The following is a 17,428-nucleotide window of genomic DNA, read 5'->3' on the forward strand; positions in this document are numbered from 1 at the left end:
ATAGGAAGGATTTTGGTCTGAGACAGCATTGCTTTCACACTGAGCTTGCACTCACGCTGAGCTTCTCATCTGTGTATCTAATCTCCTGTTACAGTCAATGGAGACCCTGTTCAATTCACAGGATCCCTGCTTGGACACAGATGCCTACAGCCACTGGATATGCCCCAGGGTTTCCCACTGCTTCCAGCTGCTGGCCCAGAAGGGTACAGATCCTCAAAGGTCCTGTGTGATATCTGCCGTGCCATGCAAATATCCTGGCACACGTTAAATGGCACATGTTGCCTATTAAATGTTAATTCTCCATCCCCTGTAAGTGGAAGACAAGTCCCTCACTCACATGTAGACATATAATGGAGACAGTACATTTAGGCGTCAATCTGGAGTTGGGTACAGCCCTTCTTCTCTGACCTTAGGTAAAACTGGTACACCATTCTTCAAGTGACCACCTGCTAGTCATCCTACTATTTCTGTATAAATACTTGTTCTATTTTTTCTTTTAAGGTTTTTTTTCTCTCATTATCCTTTTTTAACTATGGATTTCATCTTACTTTCACATATTATTGCTTCATGCTTTAATTGTATTGCACTGTTTTCTGTTCACACACAGTCTTATCTATTTATTCTTTTAGGCAAAATTATGTTTGCATACAACTTTGAGAGCACAGTTTCTACAGGGAAGATTCCCCGAAATCTTATTTCCTGTTCACGGGGATTAACATGTAAAATAATGTTTAGATTAACTGGATAAATGTGCATCAGCCAGACTGAAACAATCCAGACTACCAAAATCTCCTAGGTAATGTGGAAAGTCCCAGCAGAAGCGGAAAAGCAATCGTAGTTGCTATCTACAAAAAGGGAAAGTGAAAGTGGAAAGGGCAGAGGTTACAGACAAACCAGCCTAACCTGAAAACATTCCAGGACAAATTATTCTGTAAGTGCAGAAGCATACAAAACAGTTAATGCAAGTTTGTCATGAACAAACAGTATCAAACAAAACCATATTTTTTTTTCTGAGAAGATAAGTCTGGAATATTAGAGGAATGCAACAAATGGGATATAGCTTGACCTTAATGTGGTCTTTGACTTTGTCCTACCCGATGTTCCTCAAAATCTAAGCTTGGAAATATCATTTAGATTAAATGCATCTGCTGCAGAACCAGGTTCATGTGAACCTGAACATCATTATAGGTGTTCCACAAAGTTTTGTGCTGGGTCCATTATCTTCCAGTAATTGCATTAATGGAGTCAATGATTTTAAAAAAAAACACAAAACAACAAAACACTTTTAAAATAAAATTGTAATCTGGGAGAGGATGCAAGCATTTACAAACCTAAATGGCCTCAATAAACCTGAGAAGTGGTCTGAAATCAACATAAAATCAATGAAATGTGCATAACGTGCTCTACTAAGGAAGAAGAAATGTACAGTAACAATATAAGTCCAGCTGGTTAAGCAGCAGCACAGCAGAAAAGGATCTACTGGAACCACAGACTGAACAACAGTTGGAAGGCTAGACAAAAGCATACAAATGTCCGTCTGGAGCATGGAAGTCCATTCTGCCCAGTATTCAGAGTCTCAGTTAGAGTGGCATAACCAGTATGGGGCATTACACTTTAAAAATTATGCATCAAGTCAGAAAGACTTCAGAAAAGAAAGACAAGCAGATAAAATACTCAGAAAAAAAGTATACCAAACCATTCAGATTTGTGGTGTCCATCTACATCACTAGAAAGCCACCAGTTCAACAGTAACTGATAAAACCCTCACATTCACTCAGAACCCAGATACAAAAAGGATGAAAATCGTAAACCATACAGAAATCCACTGCCTGTTACAAGAACATGCTTACAAAACATAAGATTTTCCTCTTAAACCTCTCAAATAGGCTTTCTGACCTAACCTCTGGAACACATCTCCTTGCACTCATAACTCTTCCCTTGCTAGATGTGCCTGCCAGTCCAGGATCTCACACCGGGACAGGCAGACCGCCTACATCTGCCTGAACAACATGTAAGCTTTTATCAACACAGCTTCTGCCAGTGAAATTGTATTTATACTGGGAGATTTTCTTGGTCTCGTGGGCTGGGTAGGAACGGAGGGAGAAATTCACAGCAGAAATGGCTGTGAATTGTTTTCAGCAGGTGTTCAAGCTATACAGGCTTCAAATCACCTTGCACTGAGGAGTGATGCTCAGATGACCCTCTTCTGTTAGTTTTGCTGCCACAGTAGCAACCTGCTGCTGATAGGAATTAACAAGCAGTTGGTAAGGCCAAAAGCAAAGGCTCCTATGCCACATTATAGCTGCCTGGGGCCCAGGCTTCACCTCCCAGTAGACATCATCATTACTTCCAAGACATCGGAAAGAGCAAATGCAAACCTGTCTGTGACAGCGCAGCTTAGTCACGATGCCCACAGCACCCCATCGTTGCAAAGTGGGTGTCTGGATCACTAGTTGTTATAAACAGAAGGAAAAAAAGAACCATAGAAATATGGCAACACTCACAGGAACACAGCATGGAGCAATAACATAGCCATCTTTGAAGTTTAGGAGAGAGAGAGACCAAGCCAGAGAGTCACCTAATTAAATGAAAACACCTGTGTCTAATAAAGTATCTAAACCTGAGCTAGTAGACATGTGGTCTCTTTATTGGCAAAGGAGATGCTGTCAACTGAACCTCAGGAGAAATTCATCTCACTCTAATGCAGATGGGCAAAATGGACTTAGATGAACTCTACTCCAGAAGTGGCTACTTCTTTTTAGATTGTGAAGCCTGGGAGAAAAGGATTTGGTTTAGATATGTAAAAGTTAAGTGAAATCCCACCCTACATGTGTAATGACAATATTAATGAAGAACATAGAAATGAAAATGGAAAGTAAAAGCTAACAGTATTAGAAAAGAAATCAGTAGCTTAGTAAAATTGATTAATAAAATAATACGGTGAGGAACTATCAGCTAGAACTCAGCAGAATTATCTTTTACCTGATAATGTTGATTTGATAAAAAATATTTATATTTGCAAAGAGTTTGTTAGTCCTGGCAAGGTCTACAAAACTAATCCAGATGCCAAGCATGGAGGAAAATGATATGATAAAACAAAAACTGAGAAGTTAATTGAAACTTCCATAGTCCTCTCATTGTCTAATTAATGATTAGAGTTTAGTTTATTACAAGTAAAAAAAAAGACAAAATACAAGGTCAAATGACATTATTTTGCCAAGTATTGAAAGAGAAGGTAAATGGAAAACTATGGCTCCTCTGAGCAATAATATACTGTTTTAAGCAAATACTCCCTTCTACATTTCATGGTACGTACTGAAGTATGGTTACTGAGTTGTTTCACATGCTATAGTAAATGCTTCACAGAATACTTCAATGTAATTTTTAGCTGCAACCGATGAGTTTGAGTTCCACAAAACTATGAAAAGATATTAATGAATAATTTATGAAGTTGATGTCATACTGCAGCATGATAAATGTAACCTACTGTGGGCGCTATGTAGTGCCAAAGACAGACAGGATTTTTTGTTAGATTTGATAAATACATATACCTTTGCAAGAAATGCACACTTTCTCAAACTTACCACTGGTGACTCTCAGCACTCCTGGCATCCAGCTGAACAGCCTTCTCAGCTTTAATCTTTCCTGTAAATGGAATACAATATATTGAAGGATTTATTGTACTCTTCCACATTTTAGGCAACTCACAAGAACAAAGCAACCTGATAGACTCCAGCTGCAAAGAAAAAATTGCTTCCTGCTCTTGTAAACATCTAGATGGACAATATAACATCCTTTACATCATTTACATACCCATACATACATATATAAATATGGGTGCAATTTTAATATTTTCTCTTAAAATCCAGTTCAGATGGAGCTAAATCAGGGAAGGATTGGACTGCCAATGGAGGCGATGTTGCGCATAAGACTGAAGACTCTCAAAAGCAGGTTAGAGAAGCACCTGTCACAAGAACCAGAAAAGCTGTTTCCTGCCTTGGGTACAGGAATGAACTAGTTGAAGTTCCTTTCCAGCACAAAGACTTCCATTAAGTTCCACTTTTAACTGAATAAAGATGACAGTAGGTGATTTGATCAAACCCACGCTCCCAGTAAGAAGTTCAGAGGAGATGCTTGCTGTTTGCAAAGTCTCAGCTGCAACCAATTAAGCCACACTGACATTTCTGTATTGCAAGTTAACTTCATAAAAACAAAGAACAGCATACGCAGTCCTCCAACCCAAAGGAATGAAAAAAAACCCACAAAACTACTGCCAGCTCCCCCACAGTCTCAATCCCTCGGCACCACTTCCAAAAACTGAGATGAAAAAGGCTGCCGCCACCCACCACTTCATGAGAATAAGCCAAACTAGGCTGGTTACTCAACACCTAAGACCCAATTTCATTCCATCATTCTTTATCTCTGCTTGTCTTTTGCTATGCCATTATCTTTCATCAACTGAGGTTACATGTAGTCACTGGTAAAAGCAAAGGATCCAACAACAGAGTTTACTGTTGTAATTTAGTTTGTGTCATAATCCTCACTGCACTGGGTGATTTCCATACAAAGAAGCCAAGTTGCTAATAAAGCAAAGATCGTATCAATTAAGTAGCTAAGACAGTGCAAGTGTTCATGAGTATTTAAATGGCAAAAGGATAAGGACAAGGACCTTGGACAAGTTGAGGTTGGCTATGGAATATGTAATGACAGCACAAAGGTATGACAAAGGGCAGGCAAAACTGCTTTGTCAGTGATGTTGTCACTGGTGACAGAACAAAAAGTAGAAAATGGGAAAAGAGTCACAAAAGACAAAATAACCTGAACTTGGAATACACTTACAAAATCTGAATTTGGTGCAGCAAAAAAGGGGGAGGCAACAGAAAAACAAAGGAGAGAGAGGAGTATTCTCAGATACAGGCAAAAGGATTATTGCAAGCACAGTGTGTTGACTGGAGGAGAGTGACACAGGTAGGAAAGATGTAGGGTTTATTGTAATAAAGAGAAGAAGGCCCAAAACAAAAAGGGAAATGTAAACTGTACCTCTAGCCAATATGCATCCAGACAGCGAAACAAAGGGCAATGCTTTCAAAAGCACTAAAGAAAAAGTGCTGTGAAGAAGAAAATCAGAACCTTGTTGAGGTTAAGCTGTCAAACAGGACACATGGGGAGAGGTGCCTGAAAGCAGCGTCAATTGTCACACATGACCTCTGTTTCTGGTCAACCGTTTTTCCAGATTCACAAAGTTTCATCCCCACCATCACTACAAAAGAGGCTGCGGATATGCAGGAGCGCTCCTTTGCCACAGGAAAGCAGAAAAACAAACTCTGACTTTGTCTTGGCATTTATTTATTCCTCTTGCTCTCCCAAAGATGTAATTAAGAAACTGCGCTGACAGCATCTGTCTTTTCTCACATTCTGTATCCATCTGATTCTCAACAAAATACAGGATTTTAAGGCACCATCCAGAGTCAACAACCTTCAACTGTGACCCACAATACTGCTTCTTCATCAATTTTGGATTTCTCCAGTGAGGAAAGAATGGACTGAAGTTGTATGCTGTGGCAGTTTATTGCACAAAACATTATTATTACAGTACAAATACTCCCGTTTATTGGATTGGAAATCTTAACCAAAATTCAAAGCATGTTTCACTACATTCAGATGGCATTCTACACAAACATTTTTCCTCTGCTTACCATCAGTAACATATTTCCTCTTCTCCTCAGCATCAGTAGTCATCTCAAAAAGATCTCCATAAGCACGTGCAAGTCTCCAAAGAAAGTCCACACAGTTTTCATACTGAAAGTAGAGGACAGCTGGGTAACTAAACTGATCAGAATGTGATTTAAACAGTTCTCTTTCATAATGCTTAAAGCAGGTTATCGGAACATGGCATAAATCTTTGGTTATTTTGCATCCTTCTATACTACTTCTTGTTTATGTGAGAACCAGATGACCAATTTTTCATGACCAAAGGAGAAGACAGCTTTTGGAAATACCCTGGGCTGTCTAAAGAGGTTTTATTTCATAAATCAGTTTTAAAGTTCTTTTATTATAAAAAAATAAAAAGGTAATCCAGTAAAGCAAAAACAGACCCCTGAATGATATGATGTGTACTTTCTTTAGGTATGCCATAAGCACTGCACTCACTCACTAGTAGTATCTCAATATGTAAATGAAAATATAATCACAGCTAATGTTTGCCAAACCAGAAGAAACTGATAGACTGAATTAAGCACTGCACACCAAACCACTTAGAAATTTTATCTGGAGTTACATATGTGCATAGTAAAGTCAAAGGAAAAATTCACATGAAGCATACCAGAAAGGTATAAGCAGACTACAGGCTCATAGTTTGATTTCTTAAGAACGCTTGGTCTGGTTACTACTGAATTCCACGGGACTTTCTCACATAGACCATTCTAAAACCAGCAAAAGTAACTATCGTTTACATAGAAAAAGCCCATGATCTTTCTTTGCTGCATGCAAGAATACATACATCAAACAAAGCCGCAAAGTTATTGAGTCTGGATGGGATATAAAATAATAAAACTTCCATGCCCACCCAACGTGAATATTGACACCACCTTGAAATATTTCTATTTCACTGTATTTAAAAAATACGCATAAAATTTCATCTTCCATGAAGATGTGTGCATTTTAATGTTTGTATTAAGGAAGTTCTCAAAAGCAGCGCAAAGCATAAGTTAATAGCAACATAACATTAAGTTTACCCATTAATACCTTGTCATCTTTCTCAAGCAGCAGTCTGAAGGCCTCTTTTTTATCACCTTCTGAACCCTTGTGCAAATTGTCCACCTGCTGTAAAAGACTAAATAAGCCTTCTTCTGATTTCACAATGGCATCGGGTGATTTCATCCATCCCTTTTCTTCCTCAGAGTCTCCTTCAGAATCGGTATGAGCTGTAAGATAACTAAAATCACAGAGAATAATAGCCATCTTTTCTAAAAATATTGGTAAAGTATTGTTAAATTCAAATGCAAAAATTTCAAAGCACAATTTCTTCCAGTTGTCTAACCTTAAAGGATTTTCTATTCATGATATCAAGCTTATTATTATTATTATTATAATAAAACCTTTATCTTCAAAGGGACACCACAATCATATTCCAAACATAACAGGCAAGTAATAACACTGTCCTGCTGCCTAATACTGCATTAAAAAATGCAGATACATATTAGAAACACATTTATCCTTGTGTTTCAAATGCTGAACACCTTAAATCATTAACATGTACTAAGACATGCTCTGTAACCCTGAATAGGCCTCTTCAACTCTTTACCTCAATTTTCCTATTTTTTTAAATAGGAATGAGATTCCTAACCAAAACATCAATGCTATAAAAATCACTTACACAACACTTTGTTAAACATTTGTAAGATCTAAATATAAACAATAACATCACTGTTATCAATTCCTTTACTTATTTCTTTTGCACATCTTGAAGGTCAGAATATCTGAAACTGGGAAAGAGCTTGTATTAATTCATTATGCTTAGTGTACAAGTACTCAGCACAAGGCAGTCAAGGACAAAGAAATATTTCCAAAAGCCATAAATACCATGCAGAGATAAGCAGCTGGCCTTACTGTCCAAAGCGCTGAGCATATGTTAGGGTCTTCCAATTTCATATCGGAGCAGCTGAATGGCACTATTTTTAAAAAGTAGCTTTTTGCTTATGTACTAAAAATGGACAGAAAAGCCTAATCTTCTGTATTTCCACTTTTGAAAATATTGTTCTGATGAGAAATAATAATGTACAAGAGCTAGCTGCCAGGTTCAGAGATTTTTTAAATAGTAACTATGAGCAGAAAAAGCATGACATGTACTATACACATTAAGCAACTGAATAATCTAACTAGGCCATGCCAGTCAAAATATATAATTTTTTTTTTCCAGAAATATAACCAGTACAGAATGTTAGCAATATAAATGGAAGTTAAGCATCATGGCTTTTAAATATTCTGTTTTCAATATGCTGCTTTCAGAAGTGACCAGAACTAAAACATGAGCAGATACACTTACATCCTGTAAATGAACAAGTACAACTGCTTATCAAGCTACAGAAGTGCTAGATGTGTCATGACAGTTTCACTGCAAAATTAGCCTCGTAATATGGGAAAGAGGAGTCAAAAATACATTTGGATAAAACAATACATACATAAACCATGTGTACATGTTCAAACTGAAAACCAGCATGGAACAGAGGAGAGATGGGAAACTTCATAGATTCCTACAGATTTGTTTTACATAACCTTGATGATGCTGAAGTTGATGACATATCCTATGTTGTATCCTGCAGTCTTTATTTGTAAGTCACCAAGCGTTTATTTTGGGTTTCTGAAGCATCTTTAAAAACACAGCATCTTGTTCTTCCATAGTTATTCTGAAGTAGGTGCAGAGCTACATCATATATATGTTGCATTTGTAAAAGCACTAACTTGACCAGAAGTACAAGGGATTTGGTGGGAGGGGGGCAATCTTTTAGCTCCAATACACAATCCAATGATGTGAAGTATGTAACACATATGAAGTATATTACCTTTCCTCACATGATTTGGATGCCCCCCTCCCCCCCAATTAAAAGATAAATGCACTGAGGGTTTGTGCAATTACTGACCTAAAATAAGGTAACTAACAACTAAGCAGTGAAGGCAATTTCAAATTCCCATACGATACTGCAACTCTAACACTCCTTAGTTACAGGAATTTGGGCACTGCATCAAATGCTACCTAAGCAGGTAGATAGGAAAGTAGGGAATCAGTGTTTGGAAGTCAATGTTGATGTTGTCATCTTTATCTTTGCTGCATAAACATCTGCTAAAATTTCTGTGATCACTACTGTTCCAACGTTAGAAAACAGACAAAAGTGATTATTAGAAAATGTTACTCTCCCAGCAAAAATATAAAGACCAAGGTTGGACTGACAGCCAAGCCCTGTCACTCCAAACAAGCCCAGCAGATATTTCCAGCAGCACTGTATCAAACTGTCATGGCCAAACTTCAAATTGAGGCCAAACATTAAATTCGTATGACATCAGATAAGTCATATGAGAATAATCATGGAGAGACTCAAATGGAAAAAGTATGAAGTAGGTCACTATCTAACAGATGATGTGAAGCCATAAGGAGCTAATTATAAAATATCATGGAAGATCTTTTAAGATCAGACCATACTGCATTAAGCCTTTCCTCATCCCACCTCTCCTACAGAAACATGATCTCCAGGCCACAACTGTGCTGAGAAACAGCAGAGAGGACAGATCATTTCCCCCTTACTCACTTGAACCTCCACTGTCCTGGGAAATTCTCTCCTACCTCCTCTATTTATCTGCTTTATGAATCCTCAAAGAATTTAAATGTGCAGCAGACCATCTTAAATCTTGATGAGAATGCCATAAATTTCATTTACTTGTTGATTGCATGCTTTAAAGAAGACAAAACAATACCTATAAAACAACCTGTGGGAAGTGAAAAACACAATAGTGAGTAACTTTTTTCAGTGTAAGGCAATGCCAGTAATTCCCAGGGACTGCAACAAACCATACAGCCCTGTGCCTGCTGACATAGATGAGAAGACACTGAGCTATACACTAACGGGGGCAGAGCTTCTACAGAACCAACAGAGAAGAATGCCATTCTCAAATGCAAGAAACAAAATGTTAAAATCTTCTCCAAGTTGGGCTAGAAGTGAATAGTGTTTTTCATGAGAAGGACAGAAAATAATGTCCTGATACCAAAATGTCCAAGGGAGTGCAAACAATTGCTAGTGCTTAAGATTTGGCATGCTAGTTACCCCTGAGATGCATCAGCATTCCTCTAAATTTTTCCTTTTTTTCTTCAGCAAAGTAACTTCATAGTGCCATCAGAGGATCCTCTCTTGCTTGTCTCTTCCTCTTTGGCTCCAGAGCTGACACTGCTGCCTCCCAGCATTTCCCACAGGAAAAGCACTACCGTGACAGTCAAAGGCTTCATGACTTATTTGTGATGAGTTCCCACCTCACTAGTCACGCACCCCAGGCAAACTCCCACAATGTTCAGGAGTCATGGGGGTAAAATGACAGCAAGGTAATTTAGTGAAGTATAAACCATTAAATATCACTTTAACCATTTTGGCAAACTAGGCATAAAGAATGTTTTTCTGTTTTGTTTCTGATGACATTCATTTTCTTACTAGCTCTCTGTTCAATCCTTATCACAGCTAAAATGTTTTAAGCATTAAAACATAACATATTAGGAAGACAATAGAGACTTTTAAAAAATAAACAGTTAGGATTTTTCCTAACAACTTGCGTAAGCTGTACTTTACCAATTTGAACTGAAGCCAGGTTTTTTTACAAGATAAGAAGTCCTTCCAACTACTTAAGGAGAAGAGTGTAACATATATTATTGATATAAAACTACGATAAGAAGAGCTTGATAACTGATTTCCACAAAGTAGATAGCAGGCTTATACATCTAGTCATTCTAGAAAAGCATGTTACGAAAAGCAATACTATAAAAAAAAATAAAAATCAGTACTAACACAAACAGAAGTGAAGATTCTTTTTAACACAGTTTAAAAACTCCAAGAGTCTAAGGGTTGATGACAGTAATCCAAAAGGGAAATTAACAAAAAATGAGGAAGAGTCAGTATGGTTTATTTTACAAATATTTCATGTAACAACCCTGACATCTGCAATTTTACCTGCTATTTTCCTGCAAGAGGTTCTAGCAGATGCTAAATAAAAAAGTGAGTATTTACATGTGATAAACACAATGACCAATATTTGAGAAAATGGAAGAACTTTAAAAATGTTTACAGTCAGTACCAACTTGTTTTCACCTTTATTACCAATAGATTTTATTTAAAAGAGAAAAACAGTGGTAAGAATGTGAAGAGCAATGATCAACCAACAGGACTCAGTTGGATCACAAAGGACTGTTCAAAGTTCAAAGAACAAATGGAAACTGTGCCTGAGACTCACCACACTGTGGTTATGCTGTTCAGTAAATCCAGGCTCCTAGTACTGGACTAAAAAACCCCTGAGCTACATGGCATAAAGCACCACTGTGGTATAAACTCACTTTGTTGGTTCAAAAATTGTGTTGGATTGCCTGTAAATTGGCAGACACTGGGCCTACCCAGGTATCAGCTGTTCACAACACTTCAGCTTTTAGACAGACAAATATCATCTGCTGTCTTCCTGCCAACTTAAAAAAAATCACAAGCTGACACAAACACTGTCTCATCCACTCCAGCTAATTCAATAGAAAGGTGATTATATGTCACAGACTGATCTGGATCAAATTTGCACTGTATAACACAGCAGAGTGCACATCCATCAGTAATGATAAGCGGCCTTCGAGGAAAATTTGGCAAACCAGATTCAGGTCAGCTGAGGGTTGCATTGAAAACAAATGGGCAGCAAAAATAAATTAAGAAATGAACAAATGATAAGTGAAGTGATACTCAGAAGCAGGCAAGGGAAATGTTTCTTCCTGCTGAATATTTAAACTATTTCAAGGAACAATTATAAATAAAACATCTGTAGGAAAAGATTTACTGTGGTGAGTCTTTCTGGTGACCGATGCCAAATGTAATTTGAAAAGCCTGGATGCCAGACCAGCTGAAAACTGGTGCCAAACATGACAGTGATGTCAGTGGTTCATCACTGCTGTATCAGGGAGGAAACAGCTTTAAAAGCACAAAGAGGACAATTTGTTGACATGAACCATCCCAGGTGATCATCTAGACACAATTTATTTTATTTGTAAATGAATGAGTGCTTGTTACACATTCTCAAATGTTAACGATTGAGGTTTTCACTAGTAAATGATGGAAACAGAAACAAACTATTAAGAATAGAATACAGAAAAGCACAGACTAGAAAACATAGGCTCTTTAGCATTCTGTCAGTGTCCCATCCATTCAGTGTGCCTTCTATTCAGGCTACCTGTTATTATCTTAAAATATATCTCATTTATTGAAAAGCATGTGATATTTTTCCACTTACAGAAGTGCATAATTTTTGAAAGGCGAAATACAAAGCTTCTCTTCCCAAGGTGCTGAATATCAAAAGTGACACGGAGAATATGACCAGAGCAGATCAGAGCAGTGAGGACCATACCAGAGACCGCCAGCTTCAAATAGTTTATGGAAAAAACAAGTAGCATTAAAAGCTTTTCTGGAAGAAGTTTACAAATCTGAAACCAATGTGGTTGTCCAGCACAAGTCCATAAAACTCTTAAGATTACTTCATCTGTCAATTCCCAGCATCCACCCATTTGTCAGTTAAAACCAGAAGTGCTTAACACAAGCAAATCCTATCTTCTAGATCATGAAAACACTGCTGAGGCAGTGAAACATGTTGCATGCACTTTAGATAGAATACAGAAAGTAAAAAAATGTTTAATCTGTAACAAAGAGAAAAATCATTTCTCTACTGCACAAACTAGCAATTGAATGCATTATTGTGTGTAAAATTGTGTGTATACTGTTCTGTAAAAAGAACAGTATAAAACAATGCACGTGGTGTTATACCTACAGCACATGAAGTGGTGATGCACATTAACTGGAAAAAAAGTGTGTTGTTATTGTCTCTCATGGCAAATTCTCACAGAATATGTACCACTGTCATTATAGTTACATAAGACGTCAGCAAAAGCTATATACTTTGCAACTGTACACACATTAGGATTAACGATCTATTTCCATTTGCAAAGGGAAGGAAAAAATACAGAAAGAAAATTACTTAAATGAAAAAAAAAATCTTAAATGTAGAGAAAATATGCAAAACAAGCACATCAAGTACAAGGCATTGGTAGGGAAAAAACCAAAAGGGATTAAAAAATAGCATTGGAAAAGCACATACCCAAATGACTAACACTATCTATAACCTTGAATTATCTTCCTTCCTTCCAACTGTACACAAACACTTGTTAGAGAAGGCCTCTCTTAAGGACACAGTCAAAGCTCATGCACGCTATAATCACTTGTACTGGATCATCTCATCAGCCTTGTCGTCACACAGAAGAACCTGAACAGACAAGTTCTGAAAAAGCAATGCATCACTCCTGACCAGAAAATGGGATCTTCTCAAATGCTAGGTGTGGAATAACCCGTGTTGTGTCTGTGAATGGGATTATTCATAAACTGGACCTTTAGCCTTACCTACATCTCCAAGTACTTCATGCACAACATAAAGGCCTCTGCAAACCAACTAATGGATAAAACAATCTGAGAAACTAATAGAACTGAAATGTTTCTACACCATATGAAGGGGGAATGTCTTTGAATACCCCTGCCAATACTGAATACTTAAAGAAAAAAAATAAAGAACTGGTTCATAACATAACTGACAGGTCTCAAAATATGGTATCAAAATATAAGACTTGTGAAGCATGTGGGCTGGGATGTAACAGAGCAAGAAATTCTGCCCACAGGAACTGAAAATAAATTGGGAGGAACTCTTCAAAAATAGAATTTCATGAATTATTATATGCAGCCTATTGCTGTCTTCAGGATATTACAGTTAATTAATATATCTTTAAAGAAAAAAGTGACTTAAGATAGGCAATTTACAGACATAATGCTGCCTACACTAGTATGTCTAACACTGAGGAAATGTTCAAAAAACTCAGTTGCTATAAAATACACTTATTAAATTGCATATAAGTATCTAATCTGATTATATCAAAACAGAGTTGCAATTACAGGAGAGTAATGTCATCACCATTTTACATTACAACTGGAGTGCATATTGGGTAACATATGAAAAGACAAAAATATAGTCCTTCTCCTGGACTCCAGGTACATCTGATCCTGATTAGTCACAAGGGGACTACAAGATGTGATCAAAACCAGGAACTTTCTACCTCACTAAGTCAGTACCCTAAATCCCTCATGACTACTTTTTAAGCTGCCAGAAAGTGTGTAGAATGGCAACTATACATAAACAAACTTCCATTTGTACACGTGTTGCATTCGGACATAGCTTTCACAGCATGTAATACCTTTAGGCAGAACACTGTAATAACTCATCTTTAAGGCCCAGAGAAGACAATTATCATGAAAAGCACAAGAGCATTCATACAGTTTGAACAAACTCTGTCAGAGACACAAGACTACTTTCTTACTAGAAGCGCTTTTAAAATCACACCACTATTCTGAACTTTGTCTCTCACTGAGAGACATGTCACTGAGATGCAGCAATACTGCATCAGATTATTACTAAATGCACCCTTAAAAATCTGTATTATGCTTGGCATTAAGCCAGCTTCAGCCATAGTGCAGATTCAGAGATGGTCACCCAGAGTTTTCTCTGATCTAAAAATCACTAATCTGAACTTCTGTGGTTTGGTCGAGTTTTTTTTCCCTGGATATAGAGAAACATAAAATATACATAAAACCTTAAAAGGTCTCCTGTTTACAATACAAAGTTTCACATAGATAATGATGCAATTTGCACTCTATGTGTACTGTAGTATATACAAAATATAATTGACTCACCCTCCTTCACTTTCGGCCTCCTCAGAGCTGGTAGTTTCTGTTGCACCAGAAGCTGTCTCAGCTTTTCTCCGCTTTGTTGCTCTGTGTGATGGGCTAACTCTCTGAACATCTCCCTTCCCTTGAAGCTCATTTCGAACAAGCTCTTCAAGCTTTGGAATAGCTTCTTTCAGGAATTTCACCTCTCTCTTCAGTTCGTCCACACTTATTAGCAAGCCATTCAGTTTTTCTAGTATCTGCAGTTGCCTTCCGTGTAAAACCATTACTGCTCCTTGCTCATTAGGAGCTTCATTTTGCAAGCCCACAGAATTAAGCCTGTTACCTACATCTAGGAAGGCAGGTATACGCACAGCACCAGGTTTTCGGATCTTACGGTACCAAATCAGCACCAGGCTTATTCCAGCAGTTCCTGCCATTATGCCCAGTATTAGTCCTTTATTTTCGAAGGGAGACATTTCTGCACTCTCCTAAAATTGTGAGATAACAGTAACAGTCAGAGTTAGAGGTAGTTTTCCTTCTCTACCCAAACGACTGACTTTGCTTTTAAGTCATAAAAGTGCAAGGCTAGAATAATTGGTGCATGCTGCAGATACAAAGTTACAATACAACTCTAGCAGATTCTGCAATAGAAGGCTACGTGCTGTGACAGCAAAACCGTGACAGTTTCGGGGTTGGGGAGGGGTAAGGGGCACACACTTCTGCATCGGCACGTGCGCAGGACCTCAGCCTTCACTTTTAACCTTCTCCACATCTTGGGAATTTTTTTGTTTTAATGCGAGAATCTCATACAATCGGATTTTCCGCAACCGCAGAGCGGCGGAACCCCAGCTGTCAGGCCGCGGCAGCCCGCGCCGCCGGGAGGGGTGTCTCGCCGCCGCCCCGGCCACACGGCGCCGAAAGGCTGCCGGAGCCCCGCGGTCACCTCCCCGCGGGGGACCGCCCGTCCCGCACCCCGGCCCAGCCCCGGCCGCCCTGGCAGGGGTCGTCGCCTGGCGGCAGCCCCGGGCCCGGCACCGCCCCCGTTACGTACCGGCGGGCCGGTCCGGGAGCGGGAGCGGGTCCGGCCCAGGCGCGGCGCCGCGCGTCCCCGCAGCTCGCCCGCCGCGGCACAGAGGGCGGTGACGGCGGCAGGGCCGCCCCGGGGCGGTGATACCCGGATCGAGGGGGACGGGCCTATGCCGCAGCTGCCGGCCGGGCTGCCCGGGTGATGGGCGCTGGGCTGCGCCGCGTTGTGCCCGCCCTGTGACCCTGGCAGCCCCAGACCGGGCTGGCGGGCGGACCGCCGGCCTTGCAGGGGCCGGGGCCGCCGGCTGTGAGCCCGAGTGGGCCGCAGCTTGGGAATCCCGCCGGGGGGTGCTGCTGGGGGGACGCCTGCTGCACCCGCCTCAGACATTGCTCGAATAGGCTGTTCGAGTTCAAATTTGTTCGGTTTTGTGTCTCTCTTCAGTCTGTTGGCTACTTGTTTTCGCTAATTTAACCTTTGCTACTTCTAGGCCCTACAGAAACAGTATTTCCACTGCAGCAGTGAAGACCATAAGCTGCAAAATCACGGAGAACCCCCGCCCAGTTGCTAGAAGAGGAGCAGTCCTGGCACAAAAGCTTCATTGCAATTTTAGCCATCTAAGGGCCCAAAGCTGATTTCACCAAAGTCCATTACAGATTGCCCAAAGCCATGGAGCAACTGGGGTTTAACAGGGTGCGGGAGGTATTGCTCCTATGTCCCATATGAGACATTGCTTTTATCGGTGATGCTCACAAAGACTCTTTATTTCTCCTCTACGACAGTATTTCTTTCTGGATCTGCCTCCTGTTTCTGGCCTTGAATGGAAGAAGGATCATCACAGACAACCTGCTGTGCCCATTCATCTTTCTGAAGGCTTGTGGAGGGTGCCCATGCACATCCTGCCAGAATTCAAAAGCGTAACACGTGTTCTGTGTGAGGGCTCAAGGGAACCATTAAGGAAACTGCTCTATCTGTGCAATGAAAGAAACTGCTCTTCAACAGTTGGACTTTTCCTCAGCCATACCACTCAGAAACAAAGGAACACAATCTAGTTCTTAAAAAACCATATTAATTACCTTTAAAAAGTGAACCAAGTGCTATTAAAAAAAAAAAAGTTCCTTAAATAGGTACCAAGAACTCAAGAATTTTCAGTCTTACTGCAGATTAGCAAATGTAAATAAGTCTAATGTCTATTTATCTTCAAACAAAGACTTCCTTTAAAATAACTACAGCTGCTAACTAATTCTCCATTAAGAACCTGAGGATGAAATTAATTTTACATGAGACCCAACTACAACCTCAGAGGAAGGTAGAAATTTGTTAAGATGGAAAAATGAATACTGTTTCAGTATTCTACACTTTTCCTAGTTACAAAAAAGTACAAGCTGTTCATATGTTTGTAATTTGAGATTTTTAAACTGAGGATGGTAATCTCTTCAATGTTATGGAAACTTAACTAAAAGAAAATTATTTTAAAGAACAAATTTCACTGTAAGTACTTGTTTTAAGTTATGTAATCTATCAGCGTTTTAAAATGGAACGGGACTACAGGAATCTCCATGCTGATGGTATTTCAAATGTTCAGGAACGTTAATAAAACTTTGTTGGAGAACCTTTATTTTTATTTTCTCTTTTCAATACCATCTGCCAAAAATCTTTCTATAAGCCAATTAAAACAGGAAAGGATTTTAAAAAGAGAATTAATCGGAGGGCAAACACAGCACAAAGCTGAAACAAAAGATTATGGATGCAAAAAACAAAGTGAGTTTTCCAAAGCGGCTGTCTCAGGCTGCAGACCTGTTTTCAAAAACAAATTCCCAGGAGAACTGCTGCCTACGGCTGCCTGGATGCGTAGCAACTGTGAAAATCAGGTCACCTGTCTGGTCCCCAAACTCCTTATTTGCTTTTCACCTGTGGC

The 17,428-nt window shown here is 39.2% G+C and overlaps 1 protein-coding gene across 4 annotated transcripts in view; it reads right to left on the minus strand.

Moving 5' to 3' along the window:
- The window catches only part of RMDN2 (regulator of microtubule dynamics 2), a 49,394-nt gene extending 33,396 nt beyond the window's left edge, over positions 1 to 15,998 (minus strand). For 2 of the 4 annotated variants that reach the window (XM_054819695.1, XM_054819699.1), the window contains exons 1-5: positions 15,538 to 15,997; positions 14,511 to 14,974; positions 6,745 to 6,934; positions 5,697 to 5,799; positions 3,585 to 3,645 (exon numbers count right to left, since the gene is read on the minus strand). In XM_054819695.1, coding sequence (XP_054675670.1) covers positions 3,585 to 3,645; positions 5,697 to 5,799; positions 6,745 to 6,934; positions 14,511 to 14,974; positions 15,538 to 15,900 — 1,181 coding nt within the window. In that variant the 5' untranslated portion in view covers positions 15,901 to 15,997. Of the gene's footprint in view, positions 1 to 3,584; positions 3,646 to 5,696; positions 5,800 to 6,744; positions 6,935 to 14,510; positions 14,975 to 15,537 lie in introns of all 4 variants that reach the window. The other 2 variants (XM_054819696.1, XM_054819698.1) reach the window with 2 other exon arrangements.
- Positions 15,999 to 17,428: the final 1,430 nt, after the last annotated feature.

This window comes from Grus americana, chromosome 3 (genome assembly GCF_028858705.1).
Source record: "Grus americana isolate bGruAme1 chromosome 3, bGruAme1.mat, whole genome shotgun sequence".
Classification (NCBI taxonomy): Eukaryota; Metazoa; Chordata; class Aves; order Gruiformes; family Gruidae; genus Grus; species Grus americana.